This window comes from Drosophila miranda, chromosome 4 (assembly GCF_003369915.1).
Source record: "Drosophila miranda strain MSH22 chromosome 4, D.miranda_PacBio2.1, whole genome shotgun sequence".
Taxonomy (NCBI): domain Eukaryota; kingdom Metazoa; phylum Arthropoda; class Insecta; order Diptera; family Drosophilidae; genus Drosophila; species Drosophila miranda.
In genome coordinates, this window is record NC_046677.1 from 11,671,444 (window position 1) to 11,693,644 (window position 22,201).

At 39.0% G+C, this 22,201-nt stretch overlaps 3 protein-coding genes and 1 long non-coding RNA gene across 6 annotated transcripts in view; 2 read left to right on the forward strand and 2 right to left on the reverse strand.

Annotated features, from left to right (window-relative positions):
- LOC108163125 (sodium/potassium-transporting ATPase subunit beta-2) overlaps window positions 1–9,578 on the forward strand; it is a 25,555-nt gene extending 15,977 nt beyond the window's left edge. For 2 of the 3 annotated variants that reach the window (XM_017298232.2, XM_017298233.2), the window contains exons 3-9: window positions 1,679–1,819; window positions 2,327–2,446; window positions 2,683–2,688; window positions 2,812–2,978; window positions 3,047–3,157; window positions 3,232–3,397; window positions 5,777–9,578. In XM_017298232.2, coding sequence (XP_017153721.1) covers window positions 1,679–1,819; window positions 2,327–2,446; window positions 2,683–2,688; window positions 2,812–2,978; window positions 3,047–3,157; window positions 3,232–3,397; window positions 5,777–5,880 — 815 coding nt within the window. In that variant the 3' untranslated portion in view covers window positions 5,881–9,578. The remainder of the gene's footprint in view (window positions 1–1,678; window positions 1,820–2,326; window positions 2,447–2,682; window positions 2,689–2,811; window positions 2,979–3,046; window positions 3,158–3,231; window positions 3,398–5,776) is intronic. The other variant, XM_017298234.2, reaches the window with a different exon arrangement.
- The window catches only part of LOC117188659, a 22,477-nt gene extending 7,643 nt beyond the window's left edge, over window positions 1–14,834 (reverse strand). The window contains exons 1-2 of the long non-coding RNA XR_004472782.1: window positions 14,494–14,834; window positions 14,288–14,421 (exon numbers count right to left, since the gene is read on the reverse strand). This is a non-coding gene — a long non-coding RNA (uncharacterized LOC117188659). The remainder of the gene's footprint in view (window positions 1–14,287; window positions 14,422–14,493) is intronic.
- On the forward strand, window positions 14,061–18,324 carry LOC108163124 (lysosome-associated membrane glycoprotein 1). Its single transcript, XM_017298231.2, has 4 exons — window positions 14,061–14,227; window positions 16,770–17,165; window positions 17,228–17,449; window positions 17,502–18,324. Exons 1-4 carry the CDS (start codon window positions 14,170–14,172, stop codon window positions 17,840–17,842), a joined length of 1,017 nt encoding a protein of 338 aa, XP_017153720.1. The 5' UTR covers window positions 14,061–14,169; the 3' UTR covers window positions 17,843–18,324.
- Window positions 18,050–21,887, reverse strand: LOC108163122 (intraflagellar transport protein 88 homolog). Its single transcript, XM_017298228.2, has 8 exons — window positions 21,546–21,887; window positions 21,286–21,488; window positions 20,995–21,223; window positions 20,172–20,937; window positions 19,916–20,115; window positions 18,926–19,850; window positions 18,779–18,868; window positions 18,050–18,719 (listed from the first exon to the last, which is right to left on the reverse strand). Exons 1-8 carry the CDS (start codon window positions 21,660–21,662, stop codon window positions 18,592–18,594), a joined length of 2,658 nt encoding a protein of 885 aa, XP_017153717.1. The 5' UTR covers window positions 21,663–21,887; the 3' UTR covers window positions 18,050–18,591.
- Window positions 21,888–22,201: the final 314 nt, after the last annotated feature.

A 22,201-nucleotide genomic window follows, 5' to 3' on the forward strand; every position in this document is an offset into this window, starting at 1 on the left:
AGGAAACTTTCGAAAAGGAAAAAGATTTGTAGTATTTTTTCAAAGATTTTTCTCTTCGTTTTTTTCTTTTTTTTGCCAAAAATCGAATTTTAAATGCAATTTATATAAGAAATTTGAACAGATTGCCGCACAAATGATATTGCTGCCATTCACACACATTAAATTCCCACCAATCCCATTACAATGAAGGCGTGGCAGGGACAATAGCTATTTCCAGTATCAACAGCAGCAGTAAACAGAGCAAACAGCAGCGGTATGGGAGAGAGGGAGAGTGAGGAAAACGAGAAGGAAATTGTAATCAAAAGTCCTCCATTTGATACAGAATACTCGTACATATAACTAAGTGTAACCATTAGAAAAGCTGTTAGCCATCCGCTGTGCTTGTCTCCTGGCTCTCCCTCTTTTTCTGTGTGTGTGCCTTTTTGGTGGGCTAAAAGAGAAGCATTCAAGGCGTTGACAAAAATAGTCATAAAAGCAGAAAAACTTTCGCCACAGAAGAAGTAAACAATTTTCCTTTTATGCTCAGGCATAAATGTATTTGTGGATGGTATATAAACACACACATATATACTTGCAGCTGTGTGTGTGTTTATGTACTACTGTTTGCTGGTTGGTTACACAATCCCCAGACATGGTATTATATGTATGTATACACTTCGTACTCGGCGAAAAGCCAAGTGGCTTTTCCTCTGCTGATTTGTTGCCTATTAAGAGCTGCAGGCGAATTTCTGTGTGGCATCTTTTAGGCGCAGCTGGCAATTTCTGTGTGGCATTTTTTGGGCGCAGCCTTGTAAATGGTGTAGGCAGTATCTGCGTGTATGTGGCTGTGGTTGTGCCTGTGGCTTAGGAACTTAGTTGTTGTTAAGCTTAAGACCTGTTTAAGCTGGCTTAGCATATAACTAACTTCCAGGCGGAGTTACACAAGCTTGATTATGCAATATGGCAGACATTTAAGCGTTTTAGAGGACACATATTTAAAGTATTTATTACAAACATATTTTATTACGGAATTATGGAGGGAAACTACTAATAATTATTACACAAAATATTGTTACGGAAATAAAGACAGAAACAAAAGTTAATTAACTTTAATTGTCTCCAATAATTTTAAAATATTTTTCCACAATTTTCCACGCAATTTCCAGCTGCCTCCTGCATTGTATCTCAATTGCAACTGTGAACCTAATTGCGAAAGACATTTTGTGGGCAATTAAAGCACATCAAATATGCAAAGCTTAACGCAGAGAGACACACAGATACATCCCACATATCTGTACATGTATCAGTGACACACACACACCCATTAAAGTTTTAAAGAGACATCCTGGCTGCTGGCTGGGCTGTTATTAAATTTTAATTAGAAGGAAAAGAACGCTCCCTTGGTCGCGTCGCCGCGCTCGAATTTCCATTTCTGTTGTGTTTAGCATATAAATTACATGGGGCACATGCACACGCGGCGTGGCGCCTCCAAAGTATGCCACAATTTTGTGAACATAAAAACAACTTAATTACTTTTTTGCGCGGCCTCCACTCCGTTGGCCATCATAATGATTTATTCCAAAGTCGTGGGATAATTTTTTGGGCGGGGAGGAGGTCAAACCCTAGCCTTTTGATTGATGTTCCAAACAGCTGATGTTCCTTAACTAATTTTGTTTTTCTGTGTGTTCTCTCTTTATAGCAAAAATTCTACTATTCTACATAATATTTTATGCGGCGTTAACTGGATTCTTTGCTGCCATATTTACGGTGTTCTATCAAACGTTGGACAGTGAGAAGCCCAAATGGATGCTCGACAATGGTTTGATTGGATCCAATCCAGGTTAGTACACAACCGAAAGAAGAAACCCGCTAGGCCATAACTAACACATGATAAAGACTCGCCAAACAATGGATAAACTCATTGAAATTCTCTGGCGTGAAGGCAAACAAATTTCGTTTAAATAAATCAAACATACGCCCTTTTATCCACCCATCCTTATACGAATTATAATCGACGCAGACACGTTCCAACGCAGATGGATGGATAGGCCGCGCCCCAAGGGCACACCCACATATAATATAGATATATTATATATCTAGTATACACAATATATGTATATGTACAATGTATATCCACCGCACATGTGTGCGGTTATACACGCATCTGGAATTTCAATGAGCCTTCGACTATAACCGTAGTTAAGAGCTAAATAAAATACCCAAATTTAATTAACTAATTGGATGTGAAGCGAATAAAAGACCGCTGTTGATGGCAGAGAGACAGCAAGTCAATTGGATTTTCATTTAATCACAAGAACTCTTTTTATTTCGTTTCCCTTTCGCTTAGGTCTTGGCTTCCGACCAATGCCCCCAGAGGCGAATGTTGAGAGCACTTTAGTCTGGTACGAGTCATCGAAGAAGGATAACTACCAGTACTGGGTCGATGAAACTGCACGATTTCTGAAATGTAAGTAAGCGCCCGCCCCTGGGCGAAAACTTTAACCCAGAAAACTTATTAATTGTTCGTTGGAGGGACAAGAGCTGGTCTTTTCCTTCAAAAGAAATACAGAAAGCAAAATAAACATGAAACCATAAGTTTTTGATTGCTCGGGGAAACACAATTTCAGTATGCCTTATGTTAAGTTTTTGTCAAAGTTTAACCTTAATACTTTCAATATTTTGATTTTTGGTAACCGATAAAAGATCACAGTAAGTGAAATTCTCTTTTGATCCAGTAAAATGTTGCTATTTTTGCTCGAAAAGTATGCCAGGACCCCAGTTTATATCCCCTTTCTCGGCACTGTATAACAACATACTGCATGTATTCCTTAGCTTACGAGGACGAGGATAAACAGAACCATGTGAACTGCTCCTTCGAGCATCCCCCACCAGAGGGCAAGGTGTGCGGTGTCGAGGCCTCCAGCTTTGCTCCCTGCACAATTGAGAATAACTTTGGCTATCATGTGGCCCGGCCCTGCATATTCCTCAAGTTGAATAAGGTATGGACACCGCCATATCCCAAACATTTACAGATCTTTAAGGTGTTCCCACTTTTACTCCATTTTAGATTTACAACTGGATACCAGAGATTTACAACGACTCAAAAACTTTGCCCAACCACATGCCCGATGAGTTGAAGCAGCACATCAAGGAGAAGCAACAGCTGCGACCAAATGAGGTGAAATTTATTTATAGGCAGAAAATATTTATTCCGCTCGATGGATAATATCTCTTCCTGTATCTGATTTTCAGACTGGCGTCGTTTGGGTGTCCTGCGAGGGTGAAAATCCCGCCGATGTTGAGAACATTAAGGCTCGCGATTACTATCCACGCATGGGTTTCCCACGTTTCTATTTCCCCTTCAAAAATATTAACGGCTACATACCGCCAATTGTCGCTGTACAGTTCACTGTCGAAAGTAAGTACAAATTTCCATTTTCCATTTTGGGTCTTTGGTTAGTACAAGAGGGATTGTGCAGATATTTGTGTCTAGGATCACCGAAATCAATTTAGCAAAGGCATAAATCGTTTTTTGCTTCTTTATTGTACATCCATTATCCATTATCGGATTGGAAAAAGCTTCTTCCCTTATTGTTTATCGCTTTTTATATATTCTAAATTATGGAACGGGCAGCTTCTTGATCAGTGCTTACTTAAGTGGGTATTTGTGAAGCCATTTTACTTTGTGGTGTGAAGAGCACATACTTTCCCGCCAGATAGCAGCCTTAGCCAAAAAGTAAGCAACTTCTGGTCATAATTAAAGAGAGGACTTTTTCGCAGAATCATCGTTAAACGATATGCTTCTGTGTGAAATTCAGTTCCTACACCAGAGAGCCATTCATTATGCTTAAGTGGGTAAAGAAATGGGATTCTATTACCTTGTCCGGCTGATTAAAGCCAACTAATGAGAAAGGCCATTAATTAAAACTAATTGACAGCAGTAAACGCCGGCTAAGTAAACATTATAGTGAAAATAGGGTATTCCTCCGAAGGAAGGACGGAGCCTGTCGTGCACTGAAAGGCAACGGAAAGGAGCTGCAAAGAAAACCAAGCCACAATCCATACAGCATGAAAAATGGGGCAAAAGTGTTTGGAATTTTAATCAAACTCAGGCGGAGAAGACCCACTGCGGACTGTCGTCGTCCCTACGGAACTCCTGGCACACAGAACCCAATTTTACGGCACAATAAACATTAATAATGCCTTTGTCTGTGGCAAAGGAGTAGGTACATACTCGTGTATTCGTAGCAGAAAAAATAGACGGAAGCATATCAAATGGGGAATGGAAATGGAGATGGAAATGCGAACAGGAATGCATAGAAATGCGTAGGGAAAGAAAAGCATTTCCCTCGTTTTCCTTTTGTTTTCAATACAAACAAACAATTTCTAAGCCATTAATCCGCTTATGGAATGCGTCGGGAAATGGGCTACGAATAATTGAAGATGGAACTGCTACTGGAGTCACCAGTGCGTATGAGTGTCCTACAAGGAAAATTGTGCAACCAAACCGGGCGGAGAACCTTAATTGTATTTTCATTTAGTTCTTTCAATTACCCCACGCTATTCATGTCCTATTTTCCTACTTCCCGCCCATTTGGAGGCCCATTGCCTTCGTCGCACTGCGGCCTACAATTTTGCAAATGTGAAATTCAATATTAAATTAGTTAGGTAAGCGGAAAATTGCCTTGCATGTGTACCAGTCAGCAGGGGGCGTTGGGCGTGGTCCTCGAAATGGAGGCGCACTCGGGTCTTTATATAGCAAAATAAAAAAAAAAGAAAAGTTACAAAATAAAAAAACTGCACACACACACACAGGGAGAGAGAGGGAGGGAGAGAGAAAATGGAAAAAGTTTTATAATGTAAATTGTGTGCGGGCGCAAGGATTGAACTTTTCACAGGAGTCGAGTCGAATGTGAGTGTGTGTATCGTATATTTGAATAATGTCAGCTGGAATGGCAGATAGTAGAGCCATGAATAGGTGCCATTTATATGCGCAAAAACTAGAAAAATATTATGGAAATCTTTTGTTTGTGGAAATAAATGCTGGAGTGATTTTCCATGTACTTATAGAGGGTTCTATGTACATTTGATTGTGTATCTTAAGCCACCATTTCGTTTTCCGCTGCAATAGCTGTAGCCATAAAAAGTTTCCTTACTTTTCCACACTTTAATTTCGAGCGGAATCCTTAAGAAAGCTTTAGCTTCTTATTACGTTGTTCCCCCTCGCCTGTGCATACAATTTATCTCGTCTTCTGTCACTTGATGGCAGCGGCAACACTTCCGTTTCCGCTCGAGTAACAGCCAGTGGCGGCCTCCTCTCCTCTGGCACTTTTTGCATTCAAAATTAGATAATAACGCCCTGGACCAAGCAGCGAAGGGAACCATAAAGAGAGCTACAGAAGATTTTCAATTTACCCAAAGTCCCAGTGGAAAAAGGAAGGGGCAAAGGATGCCAGTGGACAATGCTGAAAGAATATACGATGGAAAAGGGCTCCTCGGCTCTTATTTGTGCAAAAATAATGTACAGTATCCGTACAGTACACCCTTGTATAATATAATACAAATAATATGCAAAAGATTGAACATAATTTGCATTCAACGAAAAATAATGAGATTATTTGGAATACTACAAAATGGGGAGAAAAACGCACAGTTTGGGGCACATGCTTTATTGTTTCTCTATTTATTTTATGATATTATGCAGCAGAGATTCCTAATAGAATATGTAGTATATGTAACTAAATAGTCCAACTAATACATCCCCTCCTTACCTCTCTCACCCACTCTCTGCTTGCAGCCGGCGTCTTGATCAACATTGAGTGCAAAGCCTGGGCCCGCAACATCAACCACGATCGCTCGGACAGGAGAGGATCCGTCCATTTCGAGTTGATGGTCGACTAAGAGAAGCGTTAATCATCTTGGAGCAGCAGCGGCGGAGAAAGTAGCGAAGGAAAGCGAACAAGGAGAAGGGAGGAGAGTGTTTAAGAAGGAGAAATAGAAGCAACAAGAACAACAAACCACACACACACAAAGCAACAACAAAAGAGAATGATAATGAAAAAAAGAAAATGAAAATGAAAACGAAAACGAAAAAGCATGAAAAGAGAGAGCAGCAAATGTAGCAGCAAAGCGTAAGCGAAAAGTTTAACAAGTACAGCCACAACCAAAGAGAACACTAAAAAATGCTACAAGAAGAAAAGAAAAACCCTAAAATAAAAGAAATACAAAAACCTAGCGCTAAAAGAAAAGCAAAACCAAAAAAGATAAAAAAAACCTACCCAACGCTAACAAAAAAGAACGCCCCACACACACACACACACACAGATACACCAAACACACGAATACAAAAGGAAAACCCCTTAATTTGTTAGGAAAATTTTTATTTAGTTAACAATTTAGGCAAAGAAAACGGAAAAGCGAAAAACAAAATAATTGGCAGGCCACATAATTTAGCGCAAATATTGTATTATCATTGAGAAATAATGACAAAAAAACACGGAAGCGTAAACTTAAATAAAAATAAAAAAATTGTTGTTAACAAATTCTTCTTGGTTTTTTGGTGTAATTTTTAACAAAAAAAAAAACAAAACAACAAATAAACGACAAACAGCGAAACTTAAAAAAAACGCAGAGCAGCAACTGTACTTAAAAGAAACCAAAAGGAAAAACAAAAGAAACTTATTTAAACAAAAATGCATAAAAACCATTATTTATATTTATAACAATTAAATATATATATATACACTATATATATACAAATTGTACAATTGGAAGACATATATACTTAAAGAGCAAGAGTCAGTCCCCATTGACCCATCCACCAAACCAATCGAATATAATTTCTTTAAACTTTAAATTCGTTTTAAATTTAAGCAGGGCAACCGTATTCGCATTCGCATCCACCACCACATAAACAAATAGCAAAGGCGAACAATTGTTTAAATACGAAATTTATGAGGCAAACCCGAACATACATAAGGTGTAGATTTTTAAATAAACAAATATAAAAGGAAACCCCGTGAATAATAAGAGCAAACTGCAACCCAGGCGCGGCATAGTTAATAAACCATACATAAATTAAAGCAACCAAAAGAAAAATGCATAAATGAATGGCAAAAACCAAGACATATTTAAAATTAATACTCTTCACCTATTATTGAAAAAAAAAAAAAAACAAAAAAAAAACAACAAGGAAAAACCAAACCAAACCCAAGATCATGAATGTGAAAATTGCATAGAAGACAGAGGATTATTGAGGCAAACAAAAGAAAAACAGATAAACGAGAAATAGCTGAAAAGTAAAGTACAGAGTAACTGGTTACAATAACAATGAAGAGCATATAAAATTAAAATATATTATGTATACAACAACCAAAAAGCAAAACCAAAAACCCAGAAATAATAATAAAAACGAAACTTAATTCAAACTAAATAAAAACCCAAAACCGTTTCCATCTCCATGATATGTTTTACAGCTGAGGGCACAAGCATAGTAGGATGATGCTAGGGGAGGCGAGGCGCCCTTTCTTTCGGACTTGACTTGAGAAATGACAGCGAAATCGCATTTCAGAACACCTCAAAACCAACCCACAGAAAACAGAAAACACTTTACTCTTGATTTACAGCCGGACCGAACAGTCGACTCGGAATGAATAAAAGAAATATGTGTGTAGGCCTCAACTAACTTGCTAACCAAACGCGCTCTATTTTCCCAAATAAGTAAAAATAAAACCATTTAAAAAAAAACCAAACAAAACAAAACAACACTCTTAATGGCATACCAAAAGCTTAATAAACTAACCCCCTTTTTCCATCCACTTTAACTAGTGTAATTTCTAAGCAGAAGACGAAGGGCAGGCAGGCAGGAGGCAGGAGGTAGGATGTCAAGGCAGTTTATCCGATAAAATGCCAGGCCGAACAAGTACACGATGAATGCCGAAGAGAAATCAATAAATAATAGTTTAATGGGAAATGTTATACATAAATATATATTTAAAATATATGTATTATTAAAAGGGTGGACAAACGATGTATTAGCCTCTACTTTCATCAAAGAACTTGAAATGTAAATGAAAGCGGCTTAAGAAATTGCAACAAATAAAATACCAAAAAAATATGCCTCAAAACGAACTAGAGACGGAAAACATTCAGCTTTTAACAATTTCCAATTAATTCCCAAGAACTTCCAAAGTTTCCACTGCGTTCCTCTCTGGTTCTGGTAAAGTGCATTTCATTGGCAAAAACCCATTTGTTTAAGTTATTAAAAGTATATATTTTTAACGAAATTCTTAAAAACCAAAAAAAAAAGACGACACGCAAAATTGTTTAAACATATAACAAACCAAAAATAAATAGTTTTCTAAAATTTTTGCTAGTGCATGTTTTCCTATGACTAAGCTAAATAAATTATGAAAAACGAAAATGAAAATGAAAAAGAAAATGAAGATAATTAGTTAAGTAGTCTAATCAAATGCCAGCAGCAGAGGTTGTCACTCAACACACACACACAACAGATTCCTGTTGGGAGATCGATCTTTCACCGTATACTATTCACATTCAATACCCGGCAATTGCAGACAGAGCTTCAATTAAAGATATACGAGCATATATATTGTATTGTATTGTATTTAAAGGCCCCCTCATAGCTATGCGATCCTTAGTTTGTTTAGAAGAATTTCACGCACAAAATTTGACCTGAAGACGATACGATTGATTTTCTTTCTCTGGTTTTGTTGTCCCCGGCAAAGTGTGTTCCCAAAACCGCCGATAAATATTAATAGGTTATCTAGGGTAATAAAAGAAAATACAACTTATAAAATTATAATAATAGTAACAAAACGAACAAAACCAAAATATAAGTACATGAAAAAAGATGAAAAACTGCCAAGTAAATGTTTGACCCTCTAGCTTAATAAATTGGCTTGAAAATTTTTCGAAACGACGTTCTTCTTTCGTTCAGTTCCAGCTATCCTGTCCGGCAATTGCCAGGGAAAATGTTTCGGATCCACATCCAAATCCAAATCCAAGCCCAAATTGGGGGGAAGAATGTGAAAACAAACCCTTTGCAGACTTTGCTCACATCGATAGGCGGCAACTACTAGCACACAATTTAAATGAATTATATTTAACAAGCATATATATAAACTGCCATTTTTTACACCAAGATGTAAAAATAAAAATATAAAAAAACTAAAACCAAAAAGAAAGCCAACAAAAAAACGACATTTTTTGTGTGTAAACCGACAAACTGCGATCAAAAAACACCAAAGGGCAACAACAATAAATGTTCAACATTTTTCACACAAGTTTTTAACGATAGTTTGAATAACTTCACCTAAAATCATATATAGACAAATTCTTGTTCGACCTTCGCTGAAAGCAAAAGACAAAAAAAACGAAAAAAAAAACCAAAAAAGAAGAAAAGAAAAACCAAAAGTCAGGCCGCAATTCCAATTCCTTCTCGACTGGACCCTGGGGATCCAGTCAGGCGTGTTCCGAGAGTAGCCAGATCGTAAGGTTTGCACATTTTTCGGGTCTTCAGTTCAAGGGATCTCTCACAGAATGGTGCAACACACTGCGGCGCATATAGAAAAACGAAATGTGTAGTAAAATAAATATATATATATAAATATATATAAAATATATAATTGTTTACAACAATATGTTGACTTCATTTGCATTTGCATTTGGTTTTAGCAACTACACAAAAACAAATATTATGGCAAAATTAGCAGCATTAGAAAACATGATAAAAATTAATATAAAACAAATGGATGGAATGAAGGATTGCAAAATGAATACAAAACATGGTGTATTTAAAATTAAGCTATCTAGAACTAAGGCAAATATAACATAAAGATATATATACATATAAATATATGAGAAATGTTATATACATAAATCGTAAATGAAATGAAGAAACAATGTAAAATTACATCTAAGTACGATTACAGTTTTTGATTTTTGATTTTTGATTAAACCAACCGAAAATCAGAACAACCGAAATTTCAAACCACAATTTGAAGAACAACCACAGCCCACAGAGGAGATTTGTTTAAAACAAAAAGAAAATCGCGCTAAAACTGGCTTAACAGCCGCTTAACAAATTTAGTTCTTGATAAATTACCTAGTGAGAATACCTAGTAGGAACTACTTTATTATTAACGAAGCAACCAGATACAATTATATTTTAACTCAAGAAATGGAAATTTCTCCACCCGCGCAGATGTCTAACAATAAAACAAAAACTACCTTTAGTTTACTTTTGAAATTCAATTCAAAATGAAAACCAAGAAAAACCTAACAGATTGCTTTAATTTAGGTTTAAAAAAAATTAAAAATATAAATGAACAAAAAAAAACAGACAAAACAAAAAATCCTTCATAAAAATCATAGTAAAACTAAAAAATGTGTGTAACAAGATGATGAAAAACAAACACTGCTTTTTGTATTATTTAAGTTTAACTATAAAAATATAAATATTAAATGAAAAAGAAAAAAAAAAACAATAAAAAAAAACATAAGCTGTAATATTAAAAAGAACTTACAAGAACAAGTAAATGAACATCAACAAACAAGAAGGGAAAGAACAACAAGAAAATGCTGCATAAAACATTGAAGATGATGAAAAACCAAAATGAAACGATGTGTACGAGTAACGAAAAATGAGAAACATGTTTGAAAAATTTTACTGAATTCAATAAAAATATTATGTTGATATGGAATTAAGTAATTCCAAATAAACAAAAAACAAAAACCGGGTGCGTTTTCATTTTTAATGCGGGCATTGCTGGAGATATGGTTATTTGGAGAAAACTTTCCATTAGGCTGTTTACACTATCGGCGCGTCAAGCGCCTTTGCAGATTAGTCCTTTTTGAATGTAGGTGCATCTATTCAAAACATTCGATTATTTCTGCACTTTTCTGCCTATCACCACTACTAACAACAACAAAATAGCTGATGAAAAATCAAATTTTGGCGCGTTAAATATACAATCCTTTAACAAACACTTTTAGCCTCTAAAGCAGTCAGTGTTGTCATATTTTGAGTAGGAAAATAGCTTGTTTTTGGTGAAAGTTTTGGACACAGTTTCAGAGCACTATATTCCTCTCACTATCACTGATTCATGATCAGTCGTAGTTCATAGCCAGATCTACACTCTTCTCAACGTATTGAATGACCGTACTACAGCTACTGTGTCAATTGAATTTTGGAAAGCATTCGTTCTCTTTGTAAGCGGAAATCAAATCCATATAAGATATTTCTGCATATCTCATGTTCAATTCCGTGCAGAAATTTCAGCGTTTGCATCGAACAAACAAAATTGTTTAATATCAGTTGGATAAAAGCAGATATAAAAATGGATTCAGAAACGCTTTGAGCTACCTAATTGGATTCTATAGATATCATTAAATAATACATTAACTATGTACATATACATATGTACCAAAAACGTCCTGATTTCCATCGTTGTAATAATGGTGTTTCAAATTTCTGATTTACTATTAAGTCACTTCCGACTACATTAAGCTTAAAACTTGAAAAATATAGAGTTTTCGGGCTCCAGTTACCCGAGGGCTGCTATTAAGGTTCCTAGCCTAGGTCACTTTTAGGCTGATTAAGACCCAATGGTCATTGGTTAAATATCTGAAGAATCATAAATATATATTTATTTCAATCAGGAACAAAACAGTAATCGATGGTATGGGTGTTTTAGGGCAAGACAAATGCCACAAAAGTTTTCGCAACGAACCATATCATTGTTCGAAACCTGTACAACAACAACTGGTCATGCTGCATTTCTGAGTGGTAATTAAACATCTTTTGATCGGCAATTGTTGTAGAATTAAGGAAAACCAGCCTCCACACATTAACAAATTTTTTAATCACCCAAAATATCAATTCATCTGCCCTGTAGACATTTCCCCAAATCTACAACCATTATCAACTACCAAAGTTTGTTTCTTTATAGTTGGGCAACAAATATTTAATTTAATATTATAGTTTCTGCATGCAAGTTGTTAAAAAAACGGATTAACAAAAAAAAAAAAATGTAACGTAAATTATATAAACACTTTTTTTACTTATAAGCATTCCGAAGGGGGGAAGCTGACCCCTTTTTTTTGGATACCCCTTGGGAGCCTATCTGTAGTGTTTACATGAATTCTGCATTTGAACACAGCTGCTGCCAACAGTATTTTATGTATATTCGGTATTTAGTGCCACAAGCTATCGAACTTATTGTAATCGAGTGAGCGGGATAGCAGGAGAAAAAAAAGAAGAAAGAACGCAAATGCTTATACTTTTCATAGTATTTTCTAAGATTTTCCAGTATATTTTAAGACGCGTTATTAACTCACCCTCTTGTCCAATGCACCAATGTAAAAATCGTGTAGAAGTGCCATTTAGAACCATGTCCCAGTCCCAAATACTAATTCGTGTTGAGCATCGAATTTCTGATTGCTTGCCATCACTCTGACGCTTACATGAGGCTTATATGAAAAAAAACGGACAACAATTTTTGAAACGTACACATTTCCTCTTCAGGTGTCGCCTTTGCTAATTACATGACAGTGCAGTAAATAAGTAGCAAAAGTGTACTGCGATTAGTTACCATGTAAAGTTAACTGGACGAGTGTCAACGATTAGTGTATAAAATTATGAGGGCATGGCTATATATTGGAATTGGTCGTTATTTTTGAATCGGTTATGGCCCGGTTGAGTCATTCCATACTTTTAAATTATGTACTTAAATTACTACTTAGGGTGAATATACGAATATACGAATATATATGAATTAGGGAATATTAGCACGACAGATCAGGACATTTTGTCGCGCCCGTTTCTTGCCATCATGCTATTCAGCATTTTGGGCACATTAACTATTAACTATTACTTACTATTTTACTACTTTAACTTACTATTGGTACTGATAAGATAGTTTAAATATGTACTTGATATACACCGCATATAACATATAAACTTACCATATAAACTTAATTTTTTTAAATATACCGCCAAACTACGAACCGGTTAAAACGGATCGACGCGATTTTTGCTCTCGGCCAATGAAAATCGTCAATTGAACATTTTTGTTGAAACCGTGTTTTCGTCAAAACAAAAAACATGCAAGTACTTAAAAGTAATTAATCGTGATTAAAATTGATTCATCAATCATATAAAATTATCTGGGCAAAACTGAGAGATCAATATAGCTAGGAATAATCGACGGAAGATAATAAACTAGTATTTATTGGTGAATAACCGGTTGACAACAATGATTACCGGCAACACTAATTTTCATACCCTAGGAAAAAGCAAATTATAGAATTGAGAAAATGTTTGTCATCCCAGGCTAGGTTGAACTATTTTGTTTAAACCTTGTTTTAGTCAAAATACAATAAAAGCATGTATTAAAAACTAGCCAGTTAAATAGAGAATTGTTTCATCAATGGCCTAAAATTATGGGGGCAGAACTAAGGGTTTCGGTTAGCCAGAACTATTCAACGGAATCTCTAAATTGATCAATATGAACGACTATCCTCTTTCTCTATTTTTGTTTTGATGTTTTTTGCTAAAACCTTTTTTTACGCAAAATGCAATAAAAGCAAGTATTAAGAACACACCAGTTAAATAGAAAAATGATTTATTAATCAGATAAAATTATGTGGGCAGGACTAAGGGTTTTAGTTAGGCAGCATTATTCAACGGAATAAAGATATTGAGCAATTGGAACAATTTTTCTCTTACGTTTTTATTTCGTTTCATTTGTTTGACCTTTTTCGCTAAAACCTTTTTTACGCAAAATGCAATAAAAGCAAGTATTTAGAATAAGCCAGTTAAGTAGAAAAGTGATTCATTAATCGGTTAAAATTATGTGGGCATGGCTAAATGTTCTATATAGCTATTAATATTCGACGGAATATCAAAATTGAAGAATATGTAAAATGGAACTTGAGCTCGTCAGTATATTTACGGTATATTTTTAAAGTAAGACGGTATGTTTCAGTATATTTCTGAGGGTCGGACGGTATATCTTATCGAAAAGTCCGCGGTCACACTGAGTGTCAACGAAAAAAACTAAAGAACAACAACTAGTGTGCCAGACAAAAAAAAAAGAAGAGCAGAGCAGAGCTACTAAAGCGAAAACTTACCATTAGACAGATAGAACAGACTCGACAAGTTGCAATATGTTTGCCCACAAATTAGTGCTGCTAGGCACAACATTGCTATTGCTGAGCAGCGCAGGTGAGTGCAAAAAAAACTACTTGAACCCGAACCCATCGGCCCCGTAGAAACCCCACTCACCAGTAAACTGCGTCGCACTGGAAGCCTTTGTTCAATTTGCTTATTCATCGCGAATTATTTATATATTTTTGGTTTTGCTGTCTCGCTTGTTCGCGCACGTAACCCGCTGATTGTGTGTTTGTTGTAGCTTTTATCTGTGAAAGAGTTAAAAACAAGCAACACTGGAATATAATTCAGCGATTTACACTGCAACAAAAGTGTCGTACCGTGTGTGTTTTAGTGTAAATAGAATTATCTAGATCTATCTGCGATTGCCCCTTGGTCACTTTTTCCTCTATGCTCCTCTGACCTTAGTTTGTTCTTTGGAAAATTCCCCCCACAAAATGGTGACTTAGTACCGTTGCAGGCAAAAAGGAGAATGCAGTCAACTCTGTCTTCATCCTCCCCCCACTGCCCGCTCCTCCGGCTACCTGCATTCAAGGGTCTGAGGGAACATGAGAAATATCATCCAGATAAAGCAATTTCATTGCACCCGCTCTTTCTCCCCTCTCTATCCACTCTCTTTCGATGCAGGCATATTCAATTTCTCGTCTCATCTTGTTCTCTTTCTTCTCTCGGCTCCTCCTCCTCTATTGTGCACTATATAATTATATTTGATTCACAGCACCAACCAAATTGTTATTTATTTGCTTAACTTTGCCTCATTGTTCTTCCCTTATCTCCTCGACGCCCTGCTATGCCGCCAACGAGGGGGCGTTTTGCGATAGATGGTACGCGTAATTCCCTTATAGCACTAATACCAATTGGTTCTCGTCTCCGATTTCCTGTGGTTTTTGTTATTTCTCAACTCTCTGGCTCTTCCACGGCTAATCTGCCATGCCTATGTCATTTATTTGCATTTTAATCAGCCGCCTTATGCTGGCACACAGAAATCTGTTTGATAGTTGTGGAAAAATCGGAATACGAGCGTCTCGAGTGGCGAATGTGTAGCTGATAAGATTTGAACTACAATAAAATGCAGTGCCCTATATGTTTACATATTGTGCAAAAAATAATCCAAAGAAAACTAGCCGGACACAATGCGGAACCAGTTGTGGATCCATTCAACCGTATTATAGAGTTCCATCTCTTTTGGAAGAGCTCTCTTGGCAGCTAATTTCACTTGTGCGGTCATTTTCCTTGGAGATTCATGAGATTGCTTTATTTTACTTTCTATGGACTCACCTATGTATATCCCACATAACATTTCCGAGCTATAGGCCCTCACACACCGCCAATTAGTCCACACTCGTATTGTATGCATTCTTTGCTTTTACTCTCTTCTTGCATGCCGTTGCGAAATAAATCTTATTACCACAAGCGATTTATTTTCCCATCGTTTTTTCTCTGTATTACACGTCTGGGTCCGCGACACGCCCCATGCCAGGCTGTCTGTCTTCTTTCCGTCTCTCTGTTTGCTTGCTTAACTTGCATTTAAAGGTCATCTCTCTAGACTGCATTACAGAATGGCATTGAACTAGAACAGGGCCCAAAGGGGGACGGCTGTAACCGCAGAATGGACGGGGGTGCCACAGGGTTCAAAGCCAGTTACCAGAACAGAACAAATTTGCGTTAAAATATAATAAAATAAACTGCCTTTTACAACAATTATTCCATTAAGATAGCGATGAATCATGCCAAAACAACTACAAAACGCTTGCCACTCCATTGGTTTTCAGAGAACACATGGCTGATTCGAAGGGAATGATCAAAGGGCGAGTTTGTGAGGGATAGATAAAATTGTTGACTTGCATTCGGGAACTTCAGTAATCTGTTGCCGCAGAACAGAAAGAGCACTGTATAAAAATATATGAAAAAATTCCCTGGAATTTCGGTTCAAGCCTAAGCAAATGTTCTACACAGTAGATCAAGTTATCCAACAGTTTTTCGCTCTATTCGCTGTAAATGTGTGGCCACATTTGTCCGCTTCCCTCTGTTGGGTTACTTGCATTTGCCCAACCCCCCCCCCCCCCCCCCCCCCCCCCCCCCCCCCCCCCCCCCCCCCCCCCCCCCCCCCCCCCCCCCCCCCCCAACCAGCAATCGTGATTCTTTCGTTATCAGTTTTTTGCTCCAAAGCTCAAATGAATTATTCATCGAGCGGAAAGTGAGTCACCTTGGTGACAACCAAGTAAAGGCTTGAGGGGAAGCGAAACAAAGAAGATGCAATCCCAGCTCATAGTCAACAGGGGGGTCTCTGTAGGTCCCCGGAATTAGCTTAAACATAGACCAAAAGCTAGGAACTGTAATAGTACTGTACTTCAGTCTACAATGAAGATTCAGGTACAGCAGTTGAATGAACTCTAGATACCCTTTATAATAAGTACCTGAAACAAAGCGCAACAGACTGATGTAAGCCGGTACCTGCCTATCCATAGCACTCTCCTCATTCTCTTTTGTAGCAAAACAAAAGCCAAGTCAAATATTAAAGCAGAAAGCATATGCTGATAAGATACTTTCTAGACAAAGACCTTTAATAACAACTGTCCCTTTATATTTCTTACAGTCCAATCACAAAGTTCAATTAGTTTGAAGGATGCCAATTTACAGGAGGCACAAAAAGCTCCGGAGACCACCTCAGAAGTGCCGCTGACATCGAGCAGCAGCACCTCCACCTCCACCTCCACAACAACAACAACCACTACAGCAGCACCAACAACTTCGACGACCACTGTAAAGCCAAGCACCAGCTCTAGCTCCACATCGACGACAACGACGACCAGTACTAGCACCAGCACCAGCACCAGCACTGAACCACCAAAGACAACCACTACACCTGCGCCAGTGCCAACCACGACCCATGCCCCACAACCATATCCCGCACCCAGCGTGGGCACATGGAATGCAACCTGCATTCTGCTCACCATGGCCGCCCAACTGAACTTTACCTATGAGACCAAGGGTGAGCACCTAATCTTTCTATGAATGATCCCTTACTAAAGATTTCTCATTCTATTTTTTAAGATGGAAAGATGGCGCATGGTCTGTTCAACATACCACCCAATGCCACCATTGGGGATAGTGTGTGCGAAAGCCAGACCATTCAATCCATTCAATTGAGCTGGGGACCGGTAACCTCTGTGCAATCGATGGTGATGCAGTTTGACAACAAGAATGCAACTACTGTATTGTCGAGCATCCAAATCCATTTTTTTGTTATGAGCGAGGACTACCCCGATGCCAAGGGTAAGGAGTCCTGATTTCTGTATAGACATATTTTTTAATTCTCCATTTGCAGAGAACCAAACTCTTCAGCTTATTCATCGCGGCAGTGAGGAATTCAAGACGCCCGAGAAGATGTCTTACCATTGCACACGCCCTCAGAAGTTTAACTTGACCGAGACCGTGGATTTGAAGCCAGAGATTGGATGGCTCAGCGTTAGCAATGTCCAGGCGGAGGCTTTCCGTGGGGCCAATGCCAGCGGATTCTCCACCGTCCACGATTGTGATAGCTCGGAGACCTCAGATGTGGTGCCCATTGCTGTTGGCATTGCCCTGGCCGCCTTAATTCTGGTCGTTCTCATCTCGTATCTGTGCGTACGCCGTCGATCCATCTCGCGCGGCTACATGAGCTTCTAAGGAGAAGTAGTACCCCAGCAAATATGGCAGGTTGGAATGGGATTGAAGCAGAGATCGAAAGGGAGAAAGAGAGAGATAGGAAAGCGTTTGGTGTGTTTGAATTCAGAGAGAAAATTAAGATTGATTTTGATAATTGGAAGCCGTCTGTGAGAATGTGAGGAATGATCAATTTCTTGTTTCGTGAAAAGTTCAGTTCAGTTTGTTTTGTTTTTGTCTAAATCGTAGAACGCGCTCAAACGAGAAAGGAATAGAAAAGTGGAATATGAGGGGGAAATGTAAAAGAATTCAATCTGAAGAAGCTCTGTGTATCTGTGTCTATAACTGTTCCCATGTAATGTGTATTCATAAAATGGTATTCTCCGCCTCCGTCTGTCGAATCGAAAACCCACTTTCATTTATAAAGTCCCCCCCCGAAATTTTAAACTTACAATAGAAGCACCCAACAACACACACGTTTTACTCAATAAATCACGTAAATTTAATTAGCGTGTGACACTCCAAAAATGTTAAAACGAACAAAGGGTTCAACGCTTTTGGCTGATGCAAGGTCGATAATTATGGTCAGTAATTATAAAGGCAGTCGAGTTTTTCCAAATAGAAAGAACATCATTTTAAATTTTCGAACTTAATATCAAAACACAACACAGATTTATGTATTATTGGCCTTGAAAGCGTAATAAAAATATTTAAAGCCAACATTGGAATATCTTTTGATACACATATGTATTTATTTTAAGAAACTATGACATTTAGATGGGCAACAAGCTTTCGGCATTCATCTCCGCATCATCATCGGAATCATCTCTGCTGTGTTGGCCACGAAACATGCCGGTGCGTGGACGCTCTGCTGGCGGACCCAAAGGATCAAATTGTTGAACTGACAACAAAAATACATATCAAAAAGAGTATATATATTTTTTCTAATGAATGTATCACCTGAAAACGTGGCCGAACTCTGTCTGTAAGCCATTGTACCAGAGAGATCGCTGTTTTCCTGCAAACGTTCCTCATTCGATGGTCGGATAGCTACAAAAGAAAAATAGTTTTCAGGTGTGGAGGGGTTAAGATAAGCCAGATCCTTACTTCTCATTCGACTACTGCTTGAAGTAGCCGATGATAGACGCTGCTGCTGGTAGCGTTGCTCGTTCTGTCGCTCCTGTTGCAGCTTGTGGAGTCGGGCATAGTCCAGGGAATACCTCTCGTGGAGATCAGTGAGACCCAGGCTCTTGGTCACCTGCATCAAAGCCCGCACGCAGGTAAGGTTATCCGGAAATCGAGCATAGATCTTCTCGAACATCCCCAGATACTGCTTGGGCGGCAGATAGGAGTTTCGGAAACAGCTGGCGATACGCAGCATGAGGTTGGGGTCATTAGGATCAGCCAGAACCGCTCGCTCGTAGTAGTAGAGGGCCTTTTCCGTGGCCTGCAACTTAATGTAGTAGGAGCCAATGGAGCTGGCAATGCTAATGTCGCTCATGTTGATGCGGTAGGCCTCATTGTAGTACTGGTTCGCCTCCTGATGGTCCTGAATCTGCTCATACATGGAGCCGACCTTCTCAAACAGACGCGAGTCGATGTCGGCGGCAGATATACCCAGTACCTGCAGATACGCCTGCAGTGCTCCAGGGGTTGCCGTTGGCTTAAAGCCGCTCCCCACAATACCAGAGCCATTGCTGAGTCTTCGCTCTTGCAGCTTTGCCAGCTGATAGTAGACATGGCTATGCTGCACCGAGTGCGGCACCATTAGCTGCGCCTTCAGCAGCTCGAACTGCTCCTCTGCCTGCTGAAAGTCCTGCTGAGCGAGCGCCACCAAGCCTAGATTATAGTTGGCCTCAAAGTTTGTGGGTTGCAGCTGCAGGGCTCGCTCGAAGCGATCCCTGGCCGAACCTAGGTTCTGCTTCTGCATATCCACAATCCCAGCATTAATCAAGGCCAAAGCATTTGTCTCCAGAGCTCCGATATCCTGCAGCTGATTCAGACAATGCGAGGCCATCTCCAGGTTGCCCAACTATGTATTAAGGTTAAGATTATTTAGATTATGAATCAATACAGGTGTACCCTTCCCCAACTTACACTTATGTAAATGAAACTCAGGTTTGTCAGTGCACTGGCTGTCATGGATCCCTCGCTCTTGCGATCATACATCTGCAAGGTTTCGATGGCCTGATTTACATCGTTCTGTCGAAGGTAGACCAAGGCCTTGTTTAGTTCAAGTTCATTGGCCAACCAGGATAGATTCGATGTCTTGATGATCTCAATGCACCAGTTGTAGCCTAGAAAATCGATGAGTTTTGATATATAATTACAGCTTGGGACAATCCACACATACCATCATTGTAGTTCTCCTCAATTATAGGTGATATTAGATCCACAATCATTGTAATGGAACGCTTCTCGGCATTCCTCTTTTGTTTGGTGTACAAAGCCAGCTCATCCGTTTTGAGGGCCTGCAGAACAGAACGATTCTTTGCCTTGGCCGAGGTATTGATGGACTCTTGTACCTTCTCGTAGGTGCTGCCACCCTCGGCATCGATTACGGCCACTTCGGCACCACCACCACTGGCCTCACCATCTGTGGATTTTTGTAGATCCTGTGCACCTGCGACTTGTCCTGCCTGTTCGGCCTGCTGTTGCAGCTTGATAATATTATTCTCACTGTCCAGATCGCTTTCACTCTCGACGGCCTGGACATCGCAAAGATTGCGGAATGCACTCTTTATCTTCTCCACATCGCCCATGGAATAGTAGCAGAGCAGCAAATGGATCCCGCTCTTGATGTCCGGCCGCTCAGACATGATGAACTCAAAACTGGAGGCAGCGTCCGAATAGGAGCCCATCCGCACGAACAGTACGCCAATATTCTCGGTGATCTTCAGACGCAACTGGTTCAGGTTCTTGGGCACCGAATCCAAGGCCATGCGATACATTTTAATGGCTTTCGGATAGATCCCCATCTTGTAGTAAATGTTACCCATGTTGAGCTTCAGCTGATTGACATGGGGAAACATCTTGTTCTTTGTCATAATGCTGTACGTGTTGAGGGCCTCGATGTGCATATCATTGTGCTCGTATTGCTCGGCGAGATTGAAAAAGACCTGACATAGAGATATATTTACAGGAACCGGCAGTAAAAAGAGTTAAGCTTAACTTACAGCATAGGTCAAATCAAAGTTGTGATACACATTCTCCCCCTGCTGATCCCGAAAGCGGTGCAGTGTTCGATCCAAGGAGAAGGCTTCTTTGGCCTTGTTTAATGCATCTGCCAGAGGAGACTTTACCTCCTGATTAACGTCTCCACTGGCACTCCGTGAGGTCAATACAATGGATGCCTCCAGTAGCTTCACAATCTTTGCCTCTAGATTTTTGTACTTAATCTGGGGACTGAAACGCAAGTTAAATTTAGATTCGATTCTCCTATATGTAATATGAAAGCATCATCCTACTTGACTTCCTTGGCTGCATCTACGGCTGCATTGGCCGAGGAGAGTGTCTGCTGCTTGGCCTTCTCCAGAAAGAACTGATCGAACCTTTGGCCAGCGGAACCACTGCTGTTGGCCGCATAGCCCACGGCCCGGACCGCAGTGGATGGTCTGGCCAGCGCTGTCTTATCCCCACCGCCTGCCCGACTGCTTACCAGATTACCGCGCTATAATGCAGGAATATGTATAATCAATGTATATTTTCTCAGGCTTAGTTTTGTTACCGAAAAGAGTTGCGAAGTGGGTGGCCGGGGTCTTCCTGCGGCTGTTGGTGGAGGCGGTGGCACTACCTCGGATTCGGTTTTGGGGTCGACGGGTTGTTGTTTGTCCTGTACACTCATTTCACTTCATTTGCTGTTAAAATGTACTTTTCGAAATGCTCTCCTTGAATGGAAACAAATCAAGCGACTATCATTTGTTTGGGTTGACCGTTTCCAAGGTGATCCCAAAGCCAGAACGAGGTTGCCACCGTGGAGAGTCATAAGGGTAGAAGAGTCCGTTTCTGTTTGAAATATTATATGGGAAGGCATACTGTCCACTGTAATTATAAGAATCGTTAATATTTATATTTATCTAATAGTAGATGCAATTATATGTACGAGTATATATGTATGTACATATCATCTCAATCACTTATTTTATTTGAGGAATCAAAGAAATGATCGAATTACACTTTTTGTTCAAATATTATAAAAATATATGAAATTTACAATAAGAAATCATCATTAACAACACCCAGAAAACCAACACAATTTATATTATTGTAATTGAATTTGTATTCCCGATAATCCAAATGAGTACAGGGGTACATTTGATTTGTGGGGAAAAAGGATGTGTGTAACGCCCAGAAGGAAGCGTTACCGACCCCATTAAGTATATA

What these genes read in the sequence shown, in the direction of transcription:
- LOC108163124 (XM_017298231.2), top strand. Translation starts at nt 14,170, where the DNA reads ATGTTTGCCCACAAATTAGTGCTGCTAGGCACAACATTGCTATTGCTG. An exon ending in CTTTACCTATGAGACCAAGG is followed by an intron (nt 17,166 to 17,227) that starts GTGAGCACCTAA and finishes CTATTTTTTAAG; the next exon opens with ATGGAAAGATGGCGCATGGT. An exon ending in GGACTACCCCGATGCCAAGG is followed by an intron (nt 17,450 to 17,501) that starts GTAAGGAGTCCT and finishes CTCCATTTGCAG; the next exon opens with AGAACCAAACTCTTCAGCTT.
- LOC108163122 (XM_017298228.2), bottom strand. Translation starts at nt 21,662, where the DNA reads ATGAGTGTACAGGACAAACAACAACCCGTCGACCCCAAAACCGAATCC. An exon ending in TGAGGAGAACTACAATGATG is followed by an intron (nt 20,116 to 20,171) that starts GTATGTGTGGAT and finishes TCGATTTTCTAG; the next exon opens with GCTACAACTGGTGCATTGAG. An exon ending in GAGTTCGGCCACGTTTTCAG is followed by an intron (nt 18,720 to 18,778) that starts GTGATACATTCA and finishes TTTTGTTGTCAG; the next exon opens with TTCAACAATTTGATCCTTTG.